This window comes from Cupressus sempervirens, chromosome 5, assembly GCF_028749045.1.
Source record: "Cupressus sempervirens isolate cs-2001-9-10 chromosome 5, ASM2874904v1, whole genome shotgun sequence".
NCBI lineage: Eukaryota > Viridiplantae > Streptophyta > Pinopsida > Cupressales > Cupressaceae > Cupressus > Cupressus sempervirens.
The window spans coordinates 525,871,352-525,895,134 of NC_143122.1; the positions used below are offsets into that span (position 1 = coordinate 525,871,352).

The 23,783-nt window shown below is 35.2% G+C and overlaps 1 protein-coding gene across 2 annotated transcripts in view; it reads left to right on the top strand.

Annotated features, from left to right (window-relative positions):
* LOC149557010 (ubiquinol-cytochrome C chaperone family protein) overlaps nucleotides 1-23,438 on the top strand; it is a 233,340-nt gene extending 209,902 nt beyond the window's left edge. For both annotated transcript variants that reach the window (XM_089831665.1, XM_089831664.1), the window contains exons 7-9: nucleotides 16,172-16,220; nucleotides 22,486-22,605; nucleotides 22,800-23,438. In XM_089831665.1, the coding sequence (XP_089687791.1) occupies nucleotides 16,172-16,220; nucleotides 22,486-22,568 (132 nt within the window). In that variant the 3' untranslated portion in view covers nucleotides 22,569-22,605; nucleotides 22,800-23,438. The remainder of the gene's footprint in view (nucleotides 1-16,171; nucleotides 16,221-22,485; nucleotides 22,606-22,799) is intronic.
* The last annotated feature ends 345 nt before the right edge of the window (nucleotides 23,439-23,783 follow it).

Sequence of the window (23,783 nt, forward strand, 5' to 3'; positions counted from 1 at the left end):
AAGTCATAACATGGGCTAAAAACTCCTCAATTAAGAAAAAAAAATTGATTGGTCAGAGAAAAGGGTATTTGTATGAATTAAACTTAGAACCTAGTCGACCTATTCAAGCCTTAATTCATGAAGCTATGGATATAAATGAAATATGGCACAAAAGGTTAGGACATCTAAATGTCAAAACTTATTCAACTATAGAGAAGATGGTTACTGGTTTACCTAAACTGAATAAAGATCACTCAAGCATATGCAAAGGATGCGCTCTGGGTAAGAACGCCAAAAGTCCATTTCATGAGAAAAGCTAACAATGTTTTGGAATTAATCCACTCAAATTTATGTGGACCTATGTCTGTTCCTTCTCTTGGAGGATTTTGGTACTATATACTTTTTATAGACGACTTCTCTAGGAAAACTTGGATTTACTTCTTAAAATGTAAAGAATTAGAAGAAATCCTAAACATATTTAAAGAATTTAAAACCTTAACTAAAAACTTATTAGAATATAAAATTAAAACTCTTAGAATTGATGATGTAGGGGAACACACCTTAGATTTGTTTAAAAAGTTTTGTAAAGAAACAAGAATTAAGAGGGAGTATACCGTTCCTTATAACCCACAATAAAACGGGGTAGCAGAAAGGAAGAATAGAACAATTATAGAAGCTGCTAGAGCTATGATATTTGATCAAAATCTAAAATATTATTTTTGGGCAGAAGCCTCTTGTATTGCTGTCTATATTAAAAATAGAAGCCCTTACTCCTCTCTTAGAGATAAAACTCCTGAAGAAGTCTTTACTAAGGTTAAACCCAATATAAGTCATCTTAGGATTTTTTTTGGGTGCCCTGTATATATCCATGTTCCAAAATAAAAGAGAACTAAGTTAGAATCCTTCAGGAGGAAAGGTATTGTTGTAGAGTATAGTGAACCATCTAAAGCATATAGGATTTTCATACCTAGACAAAAAAATATTGAACTTAGTAGGGATGTAATTTTTGAAAAAGATTTAACATTCAAAAGGGCCCTAAGTTTTGAAGAACCCTCTCCTTTACCTAATTCTGAAAGAAATACTAAGTTTGTCTCAGAGGGAGAACATGGAAGAAATTGAAGATGAAATTCAAAACCTTAATCTTTGAGAAACTCAAAATTCAAAGAAAAGACCACTTTGGGCCATTAAAACAGTAGAGGAAGCACAAGACTTTGTTACATCTTCTAGAATAATCAGAGAAAGCAAAAGACCCAAAAGATTTTCTAGTTATACAACAAACATGAATGATTTATTTAAATCAGAACCAACCAATATTTCAGATGCTATTACACATATAATTTGGAAAGAAGCTATGATAGAAGAATACCAATCTATTATGAAGAATGATGTTTGGGAAATTGTTCCAAGACCTGAAGGAAAATCTGTTGCTTCTTCCAAGTGGATATTTAAAATAAAGCATGCTGCTGACGGTAGCATTGAAAAATATAAAGCCAGATTTGTAGCCAGGGGATTCTCTCAGAAAGAAGGGATTGATTATGAAGAAACCTTTGCTCCTGTTGCTAGATACACTTCTGTAAGAGCATTCCTAGCTATCAGAGCATCAAAGGGATGGAAAATACATCAGATTGATGTAAAAACAACATTCCTAAATGGAAAGATTACAGAAGAAGTATATTTGGAGCAACTTGAAGGATTTGAAACTCATGATCCTAACGTTTTTGTTTGCAGGCTCAAGAAAGCTCTCTATGGGCTTATACAGGCTCCAATGGCTTGGTATGAAAGAATTGATAAGTATCTCACCGGCTTAGGATTCTCCAAAAATGAAGCTGATCCAAATCTATATTATGAAAGGGATAAAGATGATATGGTAATTCTGATACTGTATGTTGATGATTTAGGAGATGAACATCTCATAGATCAATGCAAGAAAGATCTAATTAGAGAATTCAAGATGAAAGACTTGGGACTCCTTCATTACTTCCTAGGACTAGAAGTATGGCAGAATTCTGACAACATTATACCTAATCAAGGGAAGTATTCATTAGATATTTTGAAGAGATTTGGAATGTGGAATTGCAAGTCTATGTCTTCTCCAATGGAGACTAATCTACATAAACTTAAAGAAGCAATAGCCGAATCATCTTCCATAGATTCTACTTTCTACAGATAGATGATTGCATCCTTGATGTACTTGGTAAATACAATACCTAATATTTGCTATGTTGTTAATGCCTTAAGTCACTTTATGTGTGAGCCAAAGGAGATTCACCTAGTCGCAGTCAAACACATTATGAGATACTTACAAGGCACTCTTAATCTTGGGCTTAAATATGAGAAAGTTGACTTAGATTTACATGGATTCACTGACTCAGATTGGGGTGGAAGTGTTAAAGATAGAAAAAATACTTCAGGATGCTATTTTAGTTTAGCATCAACAATGATATAGTGGATATGTAGAAAACAATCTTCAGTAGCACAAAGTTCCACATAAGCCAAATACATTGCAGCAACGATGGCCTCTCGGGAAGTAGTTTGGCCTTGAAAGTTACTTGTGGGATTATTTGGGCAAGCCATGAATCCTATGATTATTCATTGTGATAATCACAGTTCCATCAAGCTTTCTGTGAATCTAGTTTTTCATGACAAGTCCAAGCATATTGAAATTCCTTACCATTATGTGAGAGAGATGTTAGACACAAAGTAATGAGACTCGGACCCGGCTTGGACTCGGCAAGGGTAACTTGACTCGTGACCCGACTCAGACTCACCTGTGACTTGGCAGTGACTCAACAAAGTGATAAAACCCTTGAAATTTAGAGATTTTTTTGGATTTAAATTAATTTCATGTACCCACACTATTGAATAAAGATTAAGGACACAATAACATCATAAAATAGTAGGTAATTTGATCACATACATAACATACATCAATTACGTAACTACAAAGGAAAAATAAATAAAAATCAGTCGAGTTAAATGAGTCAGCCGAGTCACCTAGGTGAGTCAGCCGAGTCAGCTTAGTTGACTCATCGAGTTAGGGTCACAGGTCATTTTGACCTTGCTGAGGCAATTTGACTCACCAACTCAGCTGACTTGCCCGACTCATGGCGAGTCTCGTTACTATGGTTAGACATGAATACTGTAAAATTAGAAAACATTTGCACTACAGAGCAGACATCAAATATTCTCACCAAACCTCTCTCTAGAGTGAAGATAGATCTTTTCAGGAAAAGACTTGGTATGGTTGAATTGTAATTCATTTTGTATTCTTTAAATTATTGATGAAATGATTCTATTGTTAGGCTATTGACTGTTATGGGGCTCTACCATCTGTTTTCATTATTTAAGAGGTGACAATCTCTGAGGTAATGAATACTTGTATAAAAGACATTATGAGAGATGACGATTTGTCAGATAATGTATTGAATAGTATAGAACTACTGTTAGATCTAGGTGAGTTCAAGATCATTTGTGACATAAGCATTTCCATGTCTATGAATCACAACTTGGATAAAGGAAGAATTTATTCTTCAGACTTTATCTTGTGCTTTAGTAGATCTTAACTTAGGATCAAGTTGTGATATAGGATTGCCAGTTCCTATGAATCACAACCTAGATAAATGAAGAATTTAATCATTCTTCGGATTTTATCTTGTGTATTGCATTACATGCAATACTGACATCACTAGTATAAGTCATATCACAAGATGGTTATATGACTCAGTATCATATGTTCCATGATACCATTTTCTTAGAAGATTGAGATAGATATAGAGTATCAATCTATGCTCATTCATCGTAATTGATGATGCTAAATATGTTATCTCTCAGAATGATTATCAAGTTAAGAGGGAGTGTTAAATATTAACAATGATATTCATACTGGTCTGAGAAGTGCAAACCACACCTTAATCTTCTCCTCTTATACCATACGAAAGCAATATATACATTATATTTGGCAATAGAATGGGCGGCAATCCTTAGCAGTAAACATATCTTGTACTAACTATAACTAATTGTTAGGTTAGTTAAACATTTTTGTTATCTCCTTTAAGGCACCGATTTCTACAAGTAATGTATGGGCTGATCTAGAGAGGGTCATGTCCCTTTAATGGACATGCCCTTTGGTCTTGGTATAAGGGGTGGGTGTTATTGTAGTTTTAGGACACACAAATAACATAAATCTGCTCCTTCAAGCAATACTGCCTATAGGAATTTATTGCATAGATAAAACAAATTCAGAACAACATTTAAATTCTGATAACTCCTATATTTAGAAGAATAAAAAGATCATCTACAAAAACCCTAAGGGTATTATCAAAGTTTGATTTAATAACAGAATTTGCAGAAACTTTACACCCTTCCCGGAATTGCTTGTCACCAAGCAATTGGAGTGCCGAAGGTTGATGAATTTGGTCACCTTCCCAAGTAGCGTCTTCAACGGGTAGATGGGCCAACCTGATCAAATATTCTGTAATGGTTTTGTTTCTTAATTGTTGTCATGCCCAAAAACACCAACCAGTTATGTTTTAATATTTAAAAGTGATAATAGGATTAACTGTAATAAACAAGCATTCAAATAAATTCACTAAACTTCCTCACGCACATGTATAATTTTAAAATTTAAACACAACTATATATCAACATGTTATCTGATTAATCTAATTTAAACGAATGTGATTACCAATCATAAAAATGTGCAGTAAGGTAACACCATCACATCTGATTACTACTTAAAACAACATTGCAAGTTTGATTTTTTTGGTTTACAATAATCACAAAACTGAACCTTCATTCATAACATAACTTTCATTTTTTCATCATACAAGAAACTTGAAATTTTGTTTAATTGAATATCATCATTTCAGCTTATTTTCTGATATGCATCCATCTAATTTAAAATTTCGATTGAATCACATGAAAAACAAGTATACTCAACACCAATTCTATTGGCAAACCTGATTCAAAGGATCAGCCGGGAAAGAATCAGGAAGAAAACTCGGCTTCGTTGCCATTACAACAAAGCTTGAAATACATTTTACATAGGATTTCAATCTTGTATTACAACAATTTAATTGAATTTTCTTCATGACCCTCATCAAGGGGTTCATAACGATTTCTGCAACACATTCAAGAACCATGGAGGAAACAGAATTCTGATCAGGTGACAACAAGCATGACCAAGAACAATTCAACCATGCATAATCATACAAGGCTTTCACAATAGGATTCACAATGAATCAAAACTAGGGAAAGGTGGATTCTTCCAACCAAGAGAAGTCAAACACAACACCAAACAGATGCCCAATCGGGGCTATATACCAAGAACTTCCATTCTTCCATTTCAACATACCATAATCATACAAGGTTTGTGCTGACAAGTAGGGGCCCAAACACCCTACCCTTTCTTCCTCTTCTCATCTTGAGAAGAGACTCTACATTGGTTAGAGTCCGACTAAACAGACCTTTCCCAAAATTGGTCACTTCTGCCCTCTCCAAGGGTGAGTAATACCAAAACACCCATGCAAGAAAAATCTCAAAATTGCAAACATAAACATGAAAGGAAATCATCCAAAAATAACATGGTTTTCAAAGCTTCCCAACATACCCACAAACATACAAACATTGAAACAACAACAAGGTAGCATAAGCATGAAACAAGAATGAAATCTGAACAAGGGAGATGAGAATTCCAACCTTCACAAAGAGGTAATGGCAATGAACAAGTTTGAGTAGAGCTTCCCTTTCCTTACTTCAATCTTCAAGAACTCCTCTCTAAATGTAGAGATTGGGTAACAACCTCCACTAGTCCAAGAAGGGCCTCTAAATAAGCCTCAAACTCAACCACCAAAAGGATCAATAACTTCTCCCACCCACTTACAATTTTAGAAACTCTTAACTCAACCCACACCATGGTTAAACACTAAGTGGAGATGGGGTGATGAAACTCATAGTAGCCATAGTCAATTTTTGCACAAAAGCAAAAAGAGACTTTTTGAGTGGCCTCAAAAGTCAATAAAAAGGGCTTAGGTGTTGGAAAAGACCCCCAACCCATACCCATACCCCTTGGGTATAAATATTTCATGTTTTAAAGCCTTAGGGATAGGTTTAGAGCCAAACAAAAGTTATGAATAAAATAGGTCTATCTAACAACTCGATTAAGCACTAATCCAGATTAAGGGTGGCTAAACTCGATTAAGAACCAAATTAGCAAACTAACACTAACTTAAACCAACTTGGGTCCAAAGGTTATACAACTAAGCCTAATTAGCGCACTGAAGAACATAAACAATTTACGAGTGTCAAGCGAAACTAAAAGAACATAAACAATTTACGAGTGTCAAGCGACACTAAAAGAACATAGTTATGAACACTAACATTCACTGAACACAGAAAGATACATACATACATCTCACAATACAATACTAGAATTACAAACAACAAGGTTTCCAAAATTAGCACATAGAGATCAGTTCTGTTCTTCCGTCGGTTTTCTCGGCTAAAATATCTGCACACTCATTGCACACATCAGTAGTCCCATAAAATCACATGTACATATGTATATACGAATCAGAAATTCACATAAATTGAAACATACATCAATCAGGGTTTCTTCCATCCTACTTATATCCTTAATCATAAAGATTCCAAAATCAATGTGTTAATCCTACATTTTACTTAATTCATCAACATACATATACATAAAACCTTAAATGACGAATATCAAATATCTGAAAGTAACATCACACAACATGAGATAATAAAATATGTTCAAGCATCTGATAATGTCTCGACATCTCGAGTCGTGAGTATCAAAATAATAGTAATGTATCACTATGCTACATTGGATCAGAGCGAACTCAGAACATTATGCTTCAATTACTTAACTATTTAATTCATTTCTACTCACATCGAATCATCAGAAATTACATCATCAATATGACATATAACTTATTCATTAATTCAGATTAAATACGAGAATAATCATTTTTAGGCATGCATATACCTAAACATCATAACATCACCAATAGTGAATATTGAACCATCTAAATGCATAGAATCCTAATCATTGAGGTAACAAAATCAATAACATCTTCATTAAGTGAAACACCTTGTATTATTGTTACTGCAAATTAATGTTTTAAACAGTCAAGACAACATAGTCGTTCTCTAATCTTTAAGTATTAAAGCATGGATGTATCTGTTGTTCTCAATTTTCATTAGGACATCTTAAAACCTACAACATTACTCCATATCCATTCAAATCTCCTACAACAGATTTAACAGAGAAAAATCATATTTAATAAGTACATGCGAGGAGGGACCTTACATCCTCCCCCACTAGCTTTTGACTTCCTCCCGGAAGTCGCACGACTAAAATGTTCGTTCTATGCTAGCCCTTATCTAGACTTATTCCAAGGTTTTCTCTTATTAAAAGAATGATTACTAATTAACATACATATACAGGGAGGTAACATATTTGTCTAATTACCATGTTAAAAGAGAAGTTCAATCCAAATTAGCAAAAGATAGTAACTTAATCTGACTTAATTGTCATGAATCCCTCTGGTAGGCCCTTCATATGTCACTTTTGCCAACAACATTTAAAAGAAAGTACCTCAAAATTTAAATTCAACATCAAGGATGAAACATCCAACAAAAAAAATCTGAAATCAAAGAGATAAAGAGTGGCCACAATAGTGAAATTTTAATCAAGAAATAAAGACATAATGAAGAGCCAAAATAGAATTATCAATGATACATTTGGCTAATAGCCCCGCATCACACTGATGGCAAAAAGGAAGAACATTAAGAGTACCAAATCTGAAATCAGCCAAATAAGGACATAAATCCAATTACTTACAAAATTTACATTACTAACAAAATGCGGCCATACCAGGTCACTGAGGAACATGAGGGATCTTAGGTCTTCCAAAAAACATTGTAGGGATCTTCGAAGTATCTTAACATGTGGGGACATCAATGTCAATGTTTACTTACTCACTCTTACAACCATCTCTTTGCTATCGATATAGGTCATCATCACTATTCTTTAACATACCTCGTGGCTTATAATCCTCTTATAACTTACTTTTGATACATGAACCCTTTAGTTCATATTAAGTTGGTGATCTCATCAAGACTTTATGATGTCCTGCCATTTTCATTAAGTTAATAATCAATGAGTATGAAAGGATCATTAAATCAGAGCATTTGTTATTAAGTTGATTTCGACCATTGTTTCGTTATTACTTTAATTTTAAGGTAATATACTATAATTAAACTCAATGAATCAAATTATTCTAACCTCACAATACTAGGCAACTACCTAGATACATCCTCAACACTTAAAATTTTCTTTAATAAACTAACTTAGTTTTACAACCTTTACTAATCCAAAACAATTTAAAATAAATTAACATTGGCCTATGATTTAAGAACGATATCACCACTTAACATATAAATCTAACTTATTTTTAAGATGGATAAAATATATCAACTAACTTATTTTAGACAACCTAATAACCAATAATGATAATAGCTTCCTTAACACATACTAAATACTAAAACATCTAATGTTTCGTCAAATTAACTTTAATAACTTTTGATAAATGAAGCATCTTACAACTCAAGGCTAATATTAATTAATAAATATATTTAATTAAAACACAAACAATCATCTATATTATTCTACATCATTTCATCCTCTTTATACTTACTCCATAATTCAAATAATATAGGACAATACACATATAATTCTTAAGTTAAACTAAATAATAGAACAATTAGCTTAGTTACTTAATTTCCAAATAAAAACTAACACAATAATTTCTAATACTAACCTATAGTAATTATCACTTTATTGAAACTAACACTAGCTTACAACTAAATTAATTTAAAAAAAAATCAACATTCTAAATAAAGAAAATAACATTAACTTAATCGCTATTAACACTAACTATAATAAATAAATAAAGACGATTATAAATAGAAATATACTAATGCTTACAATGAATTTATTAAATTACCAATAAATTAAGACTAAGTAAGTAAAATAATAAAAACAGATACTAACATCAAACAAACTAACCTTCCAAAATAATAAAAAAATCACTAACATCTATACTTAACTAACTATTACTAACCCATACTTTAATGCATTCTAATAATAATAAAAACATATGCATTAAAATACATAAACATAAATCTTAAACTTAATTCAAAACTGAACAATAACTACAAATTAATCTAACACCCCACTCACATCCAAACCTAACCCCGCTAACCATCCTAACCTAACCCCACTCACCATCCACCCGAAAATCATATCCCTACCTCACGCTACCCAAGGGAGATGCACGTGTTTTGAATCAAAGGACATGCCTTCTGAGTCAGGGAAAAAAAACGCAAGTCAAAAGAATTGATTTGCTTTTTGTTTTTGTTTTCTTCCTCAACATGATGAAATGCGAGTCTAACATGGATGAAATAAATGACGAGATATTGCAGGAACTTTTTGGATGTCAGTCGGTAGTACCTCTATCTCTTTTCAATTAATTATTATGTCTACCAACTCCAGTTTCTTATCAGATTAAATTGCAACAACAGGCGTATCTCTCTTGGCAAAATAAGGTTCCAACCATTAATAGCGAGAATTCATTCAATTTCAAAATACATGGGCAAGACAGTAGCAAGACGTGGCGAAACTTGTTTTCTTTGTTGACTTTATTCAAACACCTGCCCTACACAATCAAGACTCTGCCCTTTCCACTCAAATCAACTTGCCAGTCACATTAACTACGAGTCGGGGGTGTCAGTGGATTCGGTGCCGAGATCAGGAGACAAAAGTTTTAAACACCTTGCACCAACGTCTCCCACTCCACTCAACTTGGCGCTAATCATGGTACTGTGACAGCATGTAGCCGCCAAAAAAAAAAGGGCACTAATTTCAATAGAAAAACAAGTCAAGGGGCATTTCAAATTAATTTGTTATACCAGCCTGTAAATGTCTTCCATGATCGATCCCTATGAAGGCGTCCATTGCCCTTCCCTTTACAGCGCGACACTGTACAAATTCACCTCAACACCACTTCCTGAATGTCCAATGCCAGGCCTTTAAAGCAATGGTCGCTAAACATCTCTCTCAATCATTGTCGCCCATTACGCCATCTCTACAACAAGGCTGATGATTCCCAAGTAGCGTCTTCAACAGGTAGATGGGCCAACCGGATCAAATACTCTGTAATGGTTTTGTTTCTTAATTGTCTTCCTCTACTGTCCAAGACCTCCTCAAGTATCATCTCCAACTTCCCTTCCTCATCTAGTGGTGGCAAATCTAGTGAGGGGTAAACATGTTGACCCATGGCTTGTTTAGGCAAGAAACATGAAAAACATTGTGAATCCTACTGTCCAAAGGTAGCTCAAGCTCATATGCAACCTCTCCAATTTTCTTTGTTACTTTATACAGTCCATAAAATTTAGGGCAGAGTTTTTTAGATCCACTCTTTTTCAGTGAACTCTACTTGTAAGGTTGGAGTCGTTGGCAAACCATTTCTCTGACCTCAAAATCTCTCTCTGTTCAATGCCTATCAGGATAAAATTTTTGTTGGTTCTGAGCATGCTGCATGTTTTCTCTAAGATGAAAAGAATATCTTGCTGCTCTTGCAACCAATCTTTGGCCAAGGGTGTGCTCGGTTATCTGCTAGGGCTAAATCCATAAACGAGAGGGGCTCGCATCCATAAAGTTCTTTGAAAGGTGACATTCCAATGGCCATGTGATATGTGGAATTGTAGCAGTACTCACTCAAGTACAACCAGCTAACCCAAGTTCGCTGCTGCCTGAGAACGTAATTTCTGAGGTATCCTTCAATCCATTTATTCGCTATCTCTATCTGTCCATCCGTTTGAGGATGGTAACTAGTGCTGGGTATTAACTGAGTCCTCGCCAGTTTGAAAAGCTCTTGCCAAAACGTACTAAGGAACTTACTATCCTTATCACTAACAATGTTTTTGGGTAAGCCATGCAATAAAGACTTACTTAAAAAATAATGTTGTTGTTTGCGATGCTGTCTAGTCTGTTGCTATTGCAAAGAAATGTGCATACTCGGTTAATCTATCCACCACTACGAACATACAGTCCTTGCCCTATACCTTTGGAAGACTTGTGATAAAGTCCATGGATATGCTTTCCCACTTGTGTCCTAGGATCGGTAGGGGCTGCAATAAACCAATGGGGTGTACACATCCTGACTTGTTTTTGTTGACAAAGTAAGCGCTCCTTAACATGGCAGAGGATGTCGTCCTTAAGGCCCTTCTAGGAAAATCTTTCACATATCTGCCTGTAGGTCTTAAAATACTTGGGGTGGCTAGCTGTGGGGTGTCATGAATGGCATACATTATCTGCTCCTATTTTGTGTTTATAGTAAATAATATTGTCTATGACCCTGTACCTGTCATCCTAAATCTATGCATCCATAACATCACAAGCAAAGGTGTTCTTGGAATACTCAACTAATAGTCGAGACTTCCAATTAGCTGAAATTTCTGACATAGCACAACATGGGGCACTTGCTGGTCTCTTGGATAAGCCATTGACAACTACATTATTTCTCCCTTTGATATATTCAATATCAAAGTCATATGCTTGGATTTTGCTGATCCACTTTTGTTGCCTCTCATTCAGCTCCTTTTGACCCAAGAAGAAACATAAACTATTATAATCTGTCCTTACCACAAAACGCCTACCCACCAGGTATTGTCTAAATTTGGCTAAAGCATGCATTATAGCCAACATCTCCTTATTATAGGTAGAGTACAACTTCTCATGTTCCTTCAACTTCTGGCTCTCGTAAGCAATAAGGTGTCTGTCTTGCATAAGAATGACTGCATTACTTTCGCTAGAGAAACCAGGTAGAGCTAGGACGAGGCACAAGGACACTAGACCTTTGCATCACACTCCAAGATGAAGGGTCTACTGAAATCAAGTAGAGCTAGGATTGGGCACGTACTCATCACCTTCTTGACTCTATCAAATAATGCCTCTAAATCCATAAACCATCTGAAAGCACCTATCATCATAAAATCTGTAAGGGGTGGTTCAAGTTGTGAAAACCCCTTTACGAACCTCCTGTAGTAAGAACACAACCTAAGGAAACCTCTCAGATCTGACACATTTTTTGGTGGTGGCCAATCTAGAAAAGCCTGAATCTTTTCCCGATGAACCTTGACCCTATTGGTACCAATCATGTGTTCCAAATACAAGATCTCTGTTAGTCCAATCTCACACTTGGATTCTTTGGCAAATAATGAGTGCTGCTCTATAATTTCTCGAACCACCTCTAAATGTTGTAAGTGTTCCTCACAAGTCCTGCTAAAAACCAAAATATCATCAAAGAATACTAGAACGAACTTACACAACTGCTTATTAAATATGTGATTCATAAATGACTAGACTATAGCAGGAGCATTTGTGAGCCCAAAAGGCATCACCAAAAACTCATAATAGCCATAATGACATCTTAACGTTGTCTTATACACGTCCTCCTCACAAACTATAATCTGATGATAACTAGTCGGAAGGTCAATTTTTGAGAAATGAACACTTTCATGTAGCTCATCTAGTAACTCATCAATACGGGGTATATGATATTCTTAATCGTCCTCTTGTTTAATCCCCTGTAATCTATGCACGTACATAGAGTCTCGTCATTCTTGACCAAAACTATGGATGAAGCAAATGGGCTAGAACTCGGCCTTATATGCCCCATGTCAAGCAAGTCCCAAATAGTTTGTTTTATCTCCTCCTTATAGTGCCTTGGATGATGATACGGTGTCGTAATAACTAACTTGGCTCCTTCCTCCAACTATATTACATGCTCAAACCCATGGTTAGTAGGTATACCAGAAGGAATGTCACCAAAAACTCTCTTGTGCTTATTTAACACGGCTTGAATCTCAATGTGATGCTGCTATTCCAAACCTTGATCAGACTTGGTGGAGATGAAACAATGTCTTGCCCATTCAGTGTCCTTGTGCCTCAAAATGGATTCCATCCTATGGGCTGAAACGATCCTGGGGCCCCTATCAAGCATTGCTCTAAGGATGACCTATTGCTCACCTTTTATAAACTCAATTTGCCTCTGATCATGATCGATGGTGTATCTACCATGTGTTTGGAGCCATTGCAATCCCAAAATGGCATCCATACCACCTATCTCAATCACATAAAAATCTGACATGAGGTTATAATTCCCTAACTTGATTTCAAGCTGTGAAACCATTCCTAAGCACTTAAGAAGACCACCCTCGACAACCTTGACATCAAAGTGTAGAACTGTACTCACCTGTAACTTTCTTTTGGCTGCAATAGAAGTACTGATGAAATTAAATGTAGCCCCTGTATCACCAAGAAAACCATTTGCTGATAACTACCCCCTTAGGACGAGCAAGGTTACCAGTAAGATCTCCAGAAAGGGTAGCCACTATAGGTGGTTATCTGAGACCTATTTATATACGTTTCTGACTAGGGCTGCTCATGATCAACAAGCTCTTTGCTGTCATCAAATTTCTTACCATCATTTTCTTCATCTGAAACCACTTCAATATAGTGAACCTTGCATTTCCCCTTGCATCTATGATTTGGAGACCAAGGTTCCTTGCATTTAAAACATAGATTTCTCCTCAACTTATTTCTTGACTCAAAATCAGTTTTAGATGACTCACTCCTATTCTGATTTGATAATTTCAGACTGGTTTTGGTTCCTTTGAAGGGCTTTTTGGAAAACTGAACCGCTGGAGATGAACTATCCAAATCAAGTGCTATCTTAATTGCATCCTGTATAGTATTTGGTTTCAATACTTAGACAAATCCCTTGAATATCTCACTCAATCCCTCCACAAAGAGCATTACCTTTCTGTTTTTAGTCATGTCTGGGACCATGTTAGATATCCTCTGAAATTCTTCAATTTAAGCATCCAAGGATCCACTGTGCTTGAGCTGAGCTAATTCCCTGCAATAAACCTCAATGTCTTTCCTGTCAAATCTGCTAATCAGCTTATTGCTAAATTCCTCATATCAAGAAATCATACCATGATCTTGGGTTACCAACCCATGGTGCCACCAATCATAAGTTGATCCCTCTAAATGCATGGTAGAAAACTTGATAGCATCAACTTCGGACATAGGTTTAATTAAGTGTGAGAAAAGTATCCATTTTTTGTATCCAAGCTATGGCTGTAGTTTTCCCACTACCTTCAAAAACTGGTAATGAGAGCTTGTTCATAGCATGTTTTAAATCCCTATTAGGAGTCCTAGGCCTCTTATCCTGTCTAACTTTCATCATCTCTCTTCGCTGATTCATATATTGAACAAAGCCCAAAACCACATGAATAGCCATGACATCTTCAGGTATGTCTCCCACATTAACAACTTCATCCTGTTGTTCAGCAAAAACTGGCATTAAAGGCCCATCTGTGGTGCAAGTGAATGTCTCTCTGCCACGTGGTGACCCAACTATACTTCCACCCATACTATGGTGACTTTGAGGTCTTCTAGGTCCCATAGTCATCTTCTGTATGGCTTGTGTGAGTTGCTGCAGGACAGTAGACACTTGATTTGGTCCTTCCCTTAGACCCCGTAGGGTCTCCCTCGCCTCTCTGTCTGCCATCTCTGCTGCATTGGGAGCAATTGGTACTCTTTCAGCCATGGAATGTACCCCAATGATCTCTGATACTGTTTTGCCTTCAGGAATTAGTGGTGGTTTCCAAATCCCACGTGGTTATCTATTGTACTGGCACATTAAAAAATAACTACAAGGCAGCAGGATTGCTGTTCTGATACCAGTGTAATAGCTTGGCCAGAAATAATGCATTAAGACTGTTAGCATCAAGAACAGTTTCCTCTTTATTACTTATTGCCTTTGACTGGGTACATTTCTTTTATGAACCAACTGAGATGTATTTTCCAAGAACTTATAACCAATTATCTGATACAAATGTAAAGTACTTGACATACAACTAAGGAACAATATGGCGACAATCACAGTTTTATTAGGAACATTCTCAAACAAGGTGACACAACAAGCGCTCTCCAGAGAACACAAGAAATAAACTTCACACGCTGGCCTAAACAAATGAAGTCTGAACAGAGATGAACTCACACAAAAACGTCTGGCAAACTCCTGTATTGCAGTGAAGAGCTACCCAGAACGATAGGAAAATAGGCTAAACTGATCAACGTCCCAACTAGAATGAATCCCATCCTCCATGATGATCATAGACCATTCCACAAGCACACAGCAACAGATTTCATGAACACGAGCTATGATGTATCTGCTGTGAATGGAGCTGATAGATGATTGGTGCTCATCTGAGTTGAACAGGCAGTGAACGATGATGCTGAATTACACAACTCCGATCAGCCTTGACAACTCCAATGCAATTGAGAAGATGGCTAGCAAATTCCTGTCCCATCGAGCTCTGACCTGAAACCAATGTTCACGCACGCATACGATTCAGAGTATTATGGGTAGAATCTACAATGAATAGGAGCTACGTCCTGTTCGGAATGCAAAAGGGGATTTCGTCCCTTGCCAAATGAGATTACCTTGCAGAGCTATCTAGATTTTTCAATACCAATGTTCAGATTCCAGAATGCCTTCTCCTGACTCTCCTTGCTTCATAGACTACTTGCATCCTCCATGCATTCCTTGAAGGAGCATTACAAGAGCAACAAGCGAGCATGACCATCCTGAAATGATTGTAACTGCAGTAAGGAAGACTGAACGACAAAAAAATATAACAGACAGGGGTCCCACATGAAGCCCAACCACAGGGATACTCACAGCAAAGGTCCAGCTTGGAATTATTAAGGAAACAAGGTTGAGATTATTAAGAATAGGAACAGCCATACACACATCACTCCACCCTCCCAATGCCCCCTAGGAAAACCCACTTAAGCCTATCAGGGTCCACAGAAGATAAATGTTTTAATTAATCATCAGTTGATAGGAGGGGACATGGCAATCTTAATTATATATTTCCTTGGTGTCAGCAGCTGATTTATTGAACTGTTTATAATATTTGTTTACTCAATTTAACGAGTGTTAGGTCAGGTAGACTCTTTGGAGTTTTAAACTTTTTAAATTTTCTTTATGTATTACATATCAATGAAAACTTAGCAGTACTTTTCATGCAGGCTCTTGCAAGGTATACTCGGAGGGAGAGTGCATGTTTAGCACTGACAGGTATTAAGTTTCTACAGTAAGGATGTTTTGATAGTGTCTTAAGTGATGTTACTTTTTCCAATTTATGCAACATAAATCGTTCTTTTTGGTATTTAATAACTTCATAATATCTTTAATTGGGTTTTGGTGTCATTCTCTCTTTTAAAATTCATCTAGTTCTTTTAGGAGAATCCAAATTCTTTTGTAAATAACAAAGAAATGTTATAAAATTTGAAAACTTACTCTTCATTAATTTGAAATTGTCACTTTCCAAAATTCAAATTGCAAGCAGTAACTAGGATATCTCAAGCTGTGAAGAAGTGGTTTACAAACAACTTATCCTAAATGTAACCTGAGAATATAACATTCTGTGGCCTGGCCTACTCCAAGGAGTTGTACATTTAGTTGGAAATATTATGAAACACACAATTTTTGTCATTTGTGCAAGCTGGAAAAAAATATTGAATTAAAAAATTTAGCCACTGAATAAAATTCTAATTAGCAACGCCAAAAATACGAAAATTTAGAAAACTCCCGTTTATCAGAATATTATAGATGAAGGAGCAAATCCGAGAATAAATAATGCTGATATGAGTTTGCATACCCTCAAATGCGAAGCACAGTTAAAGGTGACATGAAAGTTAAATCTTAATGCCTTGTATAGACATGGAAACACATATATGACAAAAGCAATCATCTATGATAGCAAATATAATTAATTAGATGCTGATAGAGTGGGATTTAATAAAATCCTCATACACAACGTAAATTTCCCAAATCGTTCTGCACTCGGCAAATAATATTTCCAATTTGCTTCAGCACTAGTAACACAAAATTCAGCAGCAAGTTGTGACAGCTGGTAAGTGGTAACAATTATTGGGGTAGATGTAACCACGGTGCAGCTGAGAGAGGGCTGCTCAACAGATATGAAACACAATAATATCCACCAATAAGTGGTGCTGAGTACAACAGTACCAATAACTCATAAAGACCTTGCAATCAATAGTAATACTGATTAGAAACCGGAAAATATGACCTTGTACAGAGGCAATAAATGGTACTATAACTGATAAATGATGTAGGGTGAGTGGGTAACCAAGGTGCAATAGCAACAAAACCTAGAGACCTTTTGAAACTCAGCACAACTAGTCTCTATTCTATAAAACATAAATAATCCTTAACTCCCCTCACAATCAGTAATCTATAATATCAATTAAATTTACTTGCAAATACTTGTTAATGTGAGTTTTATTGCACTACAACATGCAGAAGAATTAAATACTTGTGTCGGAGTGAAACATCAAACACTCAATCCTCTCTAAATATAAGGTCATCTCTCATTCTAAGCTTGCAAAGTAAGATCATGAAATGAATTCAAGTTTCCTTCAACTGTGGATACTCGCATGAAATGGCGTGATTTGCTAGTAATCGTTTAGGGGACTTACATTATTCATTCAATGGATATCAATTGTTTGCACCTCTAAAGATTTAGCTTCACAATGTGCGATGAAATATAGCTTTGATCTTCAAACTTGTCCACTTCAAATCAAATTTAAACCTACTTTCCACTTGTAACTATGAATGCAAGGAATCATAGATGGACTTGGACTCTACTAGATGTAGCATAATCAATGACTCCACTCACCTAGTGCAAGCTTTTAAGAAACCCTCAAATAGTTTTCAAATCAATATCTCCTCTTCAATCCCATCAAATAGATGCTAACTATAAATTTAATAGCAATTGAAGTTATGTGCTTTCAAACATTGGCTGAGCACACAAGACACTCTTACCATCACGGATAGGCTAGTGGCCCAGATTTGTTCGAGTCAAGCAAGTGAACATTCACAATTACTTTCATTCAACTAAACTACTTCAACATGAAAAAAATCTACTCCAAGTGAAAGGTTGAGGAAAACATGCAACACTTCAAAGTAAAACTAAGTAATTCACCTTGAGAACCAACAATGAACTATCAATTACTTCAATAGCATTATAGCAACAATTTGATCAAGTCTCTCCCTTAGCTAGCCTACTGCACTTATCCTACTAGTTCTCTAGCTTTTGGCTCCACTTTTTTGTTTAACTTTCTAACCCCTTGCAAATGAGAAGGCCTTGACCTTTTATAGATATTTCATTACAATGAAGGATCAAGTTTGATTGAATATCAAGGGTCAAGGCTGATTCCTACAATCCCTAACTAGGGTCGCTGAATTTACAACTAATTACAATTAGGCCTTGCCATGTGGGCCAATTACAAAATTACATTATCTACTTAGGTGCAGTAGCAACAATACCTAGAGATCTTTCAAACTCAGTGACTGGTTTTTACTCATAATCCTCAACTCCCCTCACAATCAGTAATCTATAATATCAATTAAATTTACTTGCAACTACTTGTTGATGTGAGTTTTATTGCACTACAACATGCAGAATCAAATACTCATTGTTTTGGGAGTGAAACATCAAATACTCATTGTTTCAAAGTGAAACATCAAACACTCAATCCTCTCTTAATATAAGGTCATGTCTCATGCTAAGCTTGCAAAATAACATAAAATAACTTAAGGTTTCTTCAATTGTGGATACTCGTATGAAACGATGTGATTTGCTAGTAATCACTTAGGGGACTTACGTTATTCTTTCAATGGATATCAATTGTTTGCACCTCTAAAGATTTAGCTTCACAATGTGCGATGAAATATGGCTTTGATCTTCAAACCTTTCCACTTCAAATCAAATTTAAACCTAGCTCTTACTTCTAACTATGAATGCAAGGAATCATAAATGGACTTGGACTCTACTAGATGCAGCTTAATCAATGACTCCACCCACCTAGTGCAAGCTTTTAAGAAACCCTAGTTTTCAAATCAATATCTCTCTTCAATCCCATCAAATGGATGCAAACTAAAAATTAATAGTAATTGCTAGATGCAGCTTAATCAACGACTACACCCACCTAGTGCAAACTTTTGAGAAACCCTCGAATAGTTTTCAAATCAATATCTCCTCTTTAATTCCATCATATGGATGCAAAATAAAGATTTAATAGCAATTGAAGTTAAGTGCTTTCAAACATCAGCTAACCACACAAGGCAGTCTTACCATCACGAAAAGGCTAGTGGTCTGGATTTGTTTGACTCAAGCAAGTAAACGTTCACAATTACTTTCATTCAAGTAAACTAGTTCAACAAGAAAAGAAAACTAACCCAAATGAAAGGTTGAGGAAAACATGCAACACGTCAAAGTAATATTAAGTGATTCACCATGAGAACTAACAATGAACTATCAATTACTTCAATAGCATTATAGCAACAATTTGATCAAGTCTCTCCCTTAGCTAGCCTGTTGTACTTATCCTATTAGTTCTCTAGCTTTTGTCTCCACTTTTTTGTTTAACTTTCTAACCCCTTGCAAATGAGGTGGTCTTGACCCTGTATAGATATTTCATTACAATGAAGGCCCAAGTTCGATTGAATATCAAGGGCCAAGACTAATTCCCACAAACTAACTAGGGTTGCCGAATTTACAACTAATTACAATTAGGCCTCGCCATGTGGGCCAATTACAAAATTACATTATCTTTAAGGACCAATGAAAAAATAGAATGGGTATAACCACTTCATAAAGTGCACCAACAAATGACTCAATTAAAATTTTAAATACTATAATATTTTGTGGGCCATGAGAAGAGAGGTTAGGTAGAAGGTTGTAAAGAAGAAAATTTGTTGACAAAGCCACCATTTAACAAAACAATAAGATGATGCCACTTGTATTTACACCAAGCCATCTTTGAGAATATTCTTTTCTAAATCCCTTTTTTTTCTTCGTAGATTCACTGAATCTAGACATAATATGATGAAGCTCTTCCATTGGGACACTTGACATCTTTTCATTGGTTGAGTAAATGGCTGCCGCCCATCATTCCATAACTTGCAAGGCAAACTGCCACTACCACTTTTAAAATTTTAAAAATTTAAATGATAATTTCAAGTTTGAACATATCAAGTTAGTAAGACTTAGAAAATGACAAAGTTGCTATTTTAATAACAATCAACATCATTAAACTTTATTTTGTTATTTTCCTTGTTTAAAATTGATGCTAATTAGGTAACAACCTATAAGACAACGGTAAGTTGTGAGCCTCTAATTTGGGAGGTATTAGGTTTGAGTCTACTCGAGCTTGCCACATAATAATAATCAATCTCAACATATAATAATATTTAATCTCGGCTTTGGCCCGTTACTTATCAAAAACAAAATTGATGCTAATTATTTAATTTTGACAACTCCTTGAATAAATCAATTTGAATTGCCCCCCTTTGATTTTTTTTACATAATCAAGGACCTCGGAGTAATTCATTCAATGCATGGCCCTTTACAACTTCAAGTTGATTGGAAAATATTTAATTTGTTGACATTTATGATTTATTTTCCATTAATTTTAATTGCCCATTTCTTAAAATCAATGCCATTTGGATAAATGTAATACCAAAATGGATGAATTAAGTAATGAATATTTGAAATTAATCCATATTTTGCAAAATTGAGGTAAATTTAATCTCATATTAATTTAAAACCCATTTTCATTTTTTGCAAAATCGAGGTAAATTAATTTCATCTCAGCAAAATTCTGTTAAATTTGATTTCATCTCAATTTGAAATTAATTTTCATTTTGCAAAAATCAAGGTAATTTGGGTTTTATCTTGTGTTACCCGGGAACGTGTATCCAGCAAAATTTGACCCGTCTCCGTTTTTGGGATGTCCTAGAAACTCGGAAACTTCTAGAAACCTTTCCCTTGGCTGTCCCATAAAATTAAAGTTTCAGTTTTTATAATGTTTGATTTCCACTCTCATGTGAACTCTAAAAGTTAAATTATTTAACACAAACATTATATGTTAAGGTTCTATAATTCATCTAAGCATGCTTTATCCATGTTTTTATTTGAATTTTTAAAATTTACTTATAATTTGAAATTTTAGCTATTTTTTAGATAGCTGTTTTCACTGCTGTCCACTACTCCGAGAAAGAAAACATCCGTCCCAAAAACCTGTCCCCTCATCCCAGAACCTAGGGTAACATGGGTTTTATCTTAATTTGAAATTAATTACCATCCCAATTAATGCCATTAAATTTTATCTCCCTTTACTTAATGTTATTAAATACTTAATCCAACACTTATTAAATTTTTAATCCAAGCTCAATACAAGGTTTAATTACATTAAATGTCTATCTTCTAATGGAAAATTTGAATTTGATCCCCATGCTCATGCCTTCTCTCTTTCTTCCTTTATTCAATCATGTGATGAGAAGGTGCTTCCTCCATCTTAAAATTGAGTTGAGGAGAAGTTTCGTCCGCCCTATTTGAGATGAGAAAAGGCTTCATCTCCCTTTCCTTATTAGGAAGAAGTGGCTCATCTTGTTTTCACTTGGGACGAAGAGGTGTCTCATCTCTCTTTTGTACCTAGGAAAATTCACACTTTCTTGGCTCAAAACTCTAATTCAATTTCTCACTTTTAGACTTGGCAAAATGTCTCAAATTTTCAAGTTTTGCTCCAAGAAGGCCTTCTAAATCCCAGATTGTTGTCAAACTCACTCTACTATCTAAACCTGCCATGCAAAAGAGGGGTCCCCAAAATTTTCAGTTAATCTTCAACAAATCAGCACAAATGTGATCCCTAGTTGGAATTCACGCTTGCTTTTTTCCTTTCCCGCTTACTGTATATTTGTCAAACAGTTGGCCAGCAATTTGAATTCTGCATTTCCTGAGTTTGTTTGATTCTGGGTTGATAATATTAAAATGTATATGCAAGCCACAAAAATACATATCTGTTGCTAATGAAAGACAAAGGAAATATCTATGTCTGCTAGAATAACAATATTATATATATATATGTATGTTTTGTATCCTGTTGCTGCCCTATGTTGACTAATAATATCCTTGGCTGTTTTGTTAGATGTTGAAGATGCTGTTCTTTATAAGCTGTACATACATTTAGTTGGATATGTTTGTCTGATCTGTTTGTAGCTATAGTTTTATCTAGAGTACTAGTTAACTCTGGTCTGGCAACTTACGATCTTCTGTTTTTTGATCGAGGGATCAAACTAACTATCATTTAGCTATCATGAAAAGAAAGATTGTAACAGACAACAGAGGATGTAGATAGAAAATGTGCAATTCCAGGAAAACACATGTAAAGTTCAACTTCTTAGATTTGAACCTAATATGTTTTTCTAATAGTAATAGCTAATACTGCATTACCTTGAATAATTTTTCCTTTTGCAGATAAAGCTGCATTATTCTCTGGCAACCTGATGTTTTCTCCACTGAGCAACTCCAATTCTCAACGAGCTTCTTGTCAAAAATGATTTAATGCCAATATTTCTCTTATGGATAGGATAATTTGTAAGTTGACATGGATAGTTACAAACTGCATCATGTAGATTAGGGTAATTTATATATCATTATGAAATGATATGTGCTTGTGTCATCTCTTTTTGTTGCATCTGTTGTTTATACACTTGAATGGGATGGCTTGTGTATTTGGAAGAATTCATAAACTCTAAAAAAAGATAACTTCTTTCATGTTGCATTTTCAGGGACAGTTGTCACTAATTGTTCTGAGCTTCATTTTCTTATATGAAAATGTTAGCAGATGATTGGAAGCAATGCGTACATCTGTAAATTGCTCCAGGAATCTTTTAATAAATCAATAGATCATTCTCATTTTGTATGATCAGGCAGAGAACTGCTGCGTTTTACTAATATGCTAGATTTATTCTGTCATTTGATTCTGAAGTAAAATTTTTTTGATGGGGCTCTATTCTGCTCTCAGCTTTTATATATGAAATCCACAAAATTAAGCTGTAATAAGATTTTGCAGCGGTAATGTCAACATGAGGAGCTTTTTTTCGAATGAACACATATATCCTAATTTTGAACTGAATATATAGATTACAATCTAGATTTTACCAAACATTCACCAACTCTGGGTTATCTTTCATTGGATTCAAGTAGGTCATGGTTAGTCCTATTTGATTGGTCAATCTCTTACATAACCTAGAGTAAAGCCTTATGGTATGTTGTTGAGATGTGGAGTAGTTACAGATGTGGCAAGCCATTTTTGTACCTTGGACTTGGATTTGGCACCAAATCTCAGTGCAGGCTTGGAAATTTAAAAAAAAATGTATAAAACATGGACTTTTTTTGGGATGTTTTATACATGAAAAATTATGAAATGATGTTTTTTTAAATCTCAAGTTGATTTTCTGATACTTTCAGATTTGACAGTATGCCTGCAGAGAATGAGTCTACTGCTGCCAAACAACCGCGTCTGTCCCAAGATTCAGTGAGTCTCAGCACTTTGATTCATGCTGATCCAAGCTAACTAGTTTGGTACATTGTGATCTTATCGAATCGATTTTTGGTGGTTGAAAGATATAGAGAGAATATTGCATGTAGAATATAATTGCTCTTGTCTTGATTCTTTTTGATATACCAACAGTCTAAGTAAACTGCTGACAATTTTCGACTTATGTTTGTGTGATTTAGAATGCTTCATTTGAGATATCATGTTCACATGT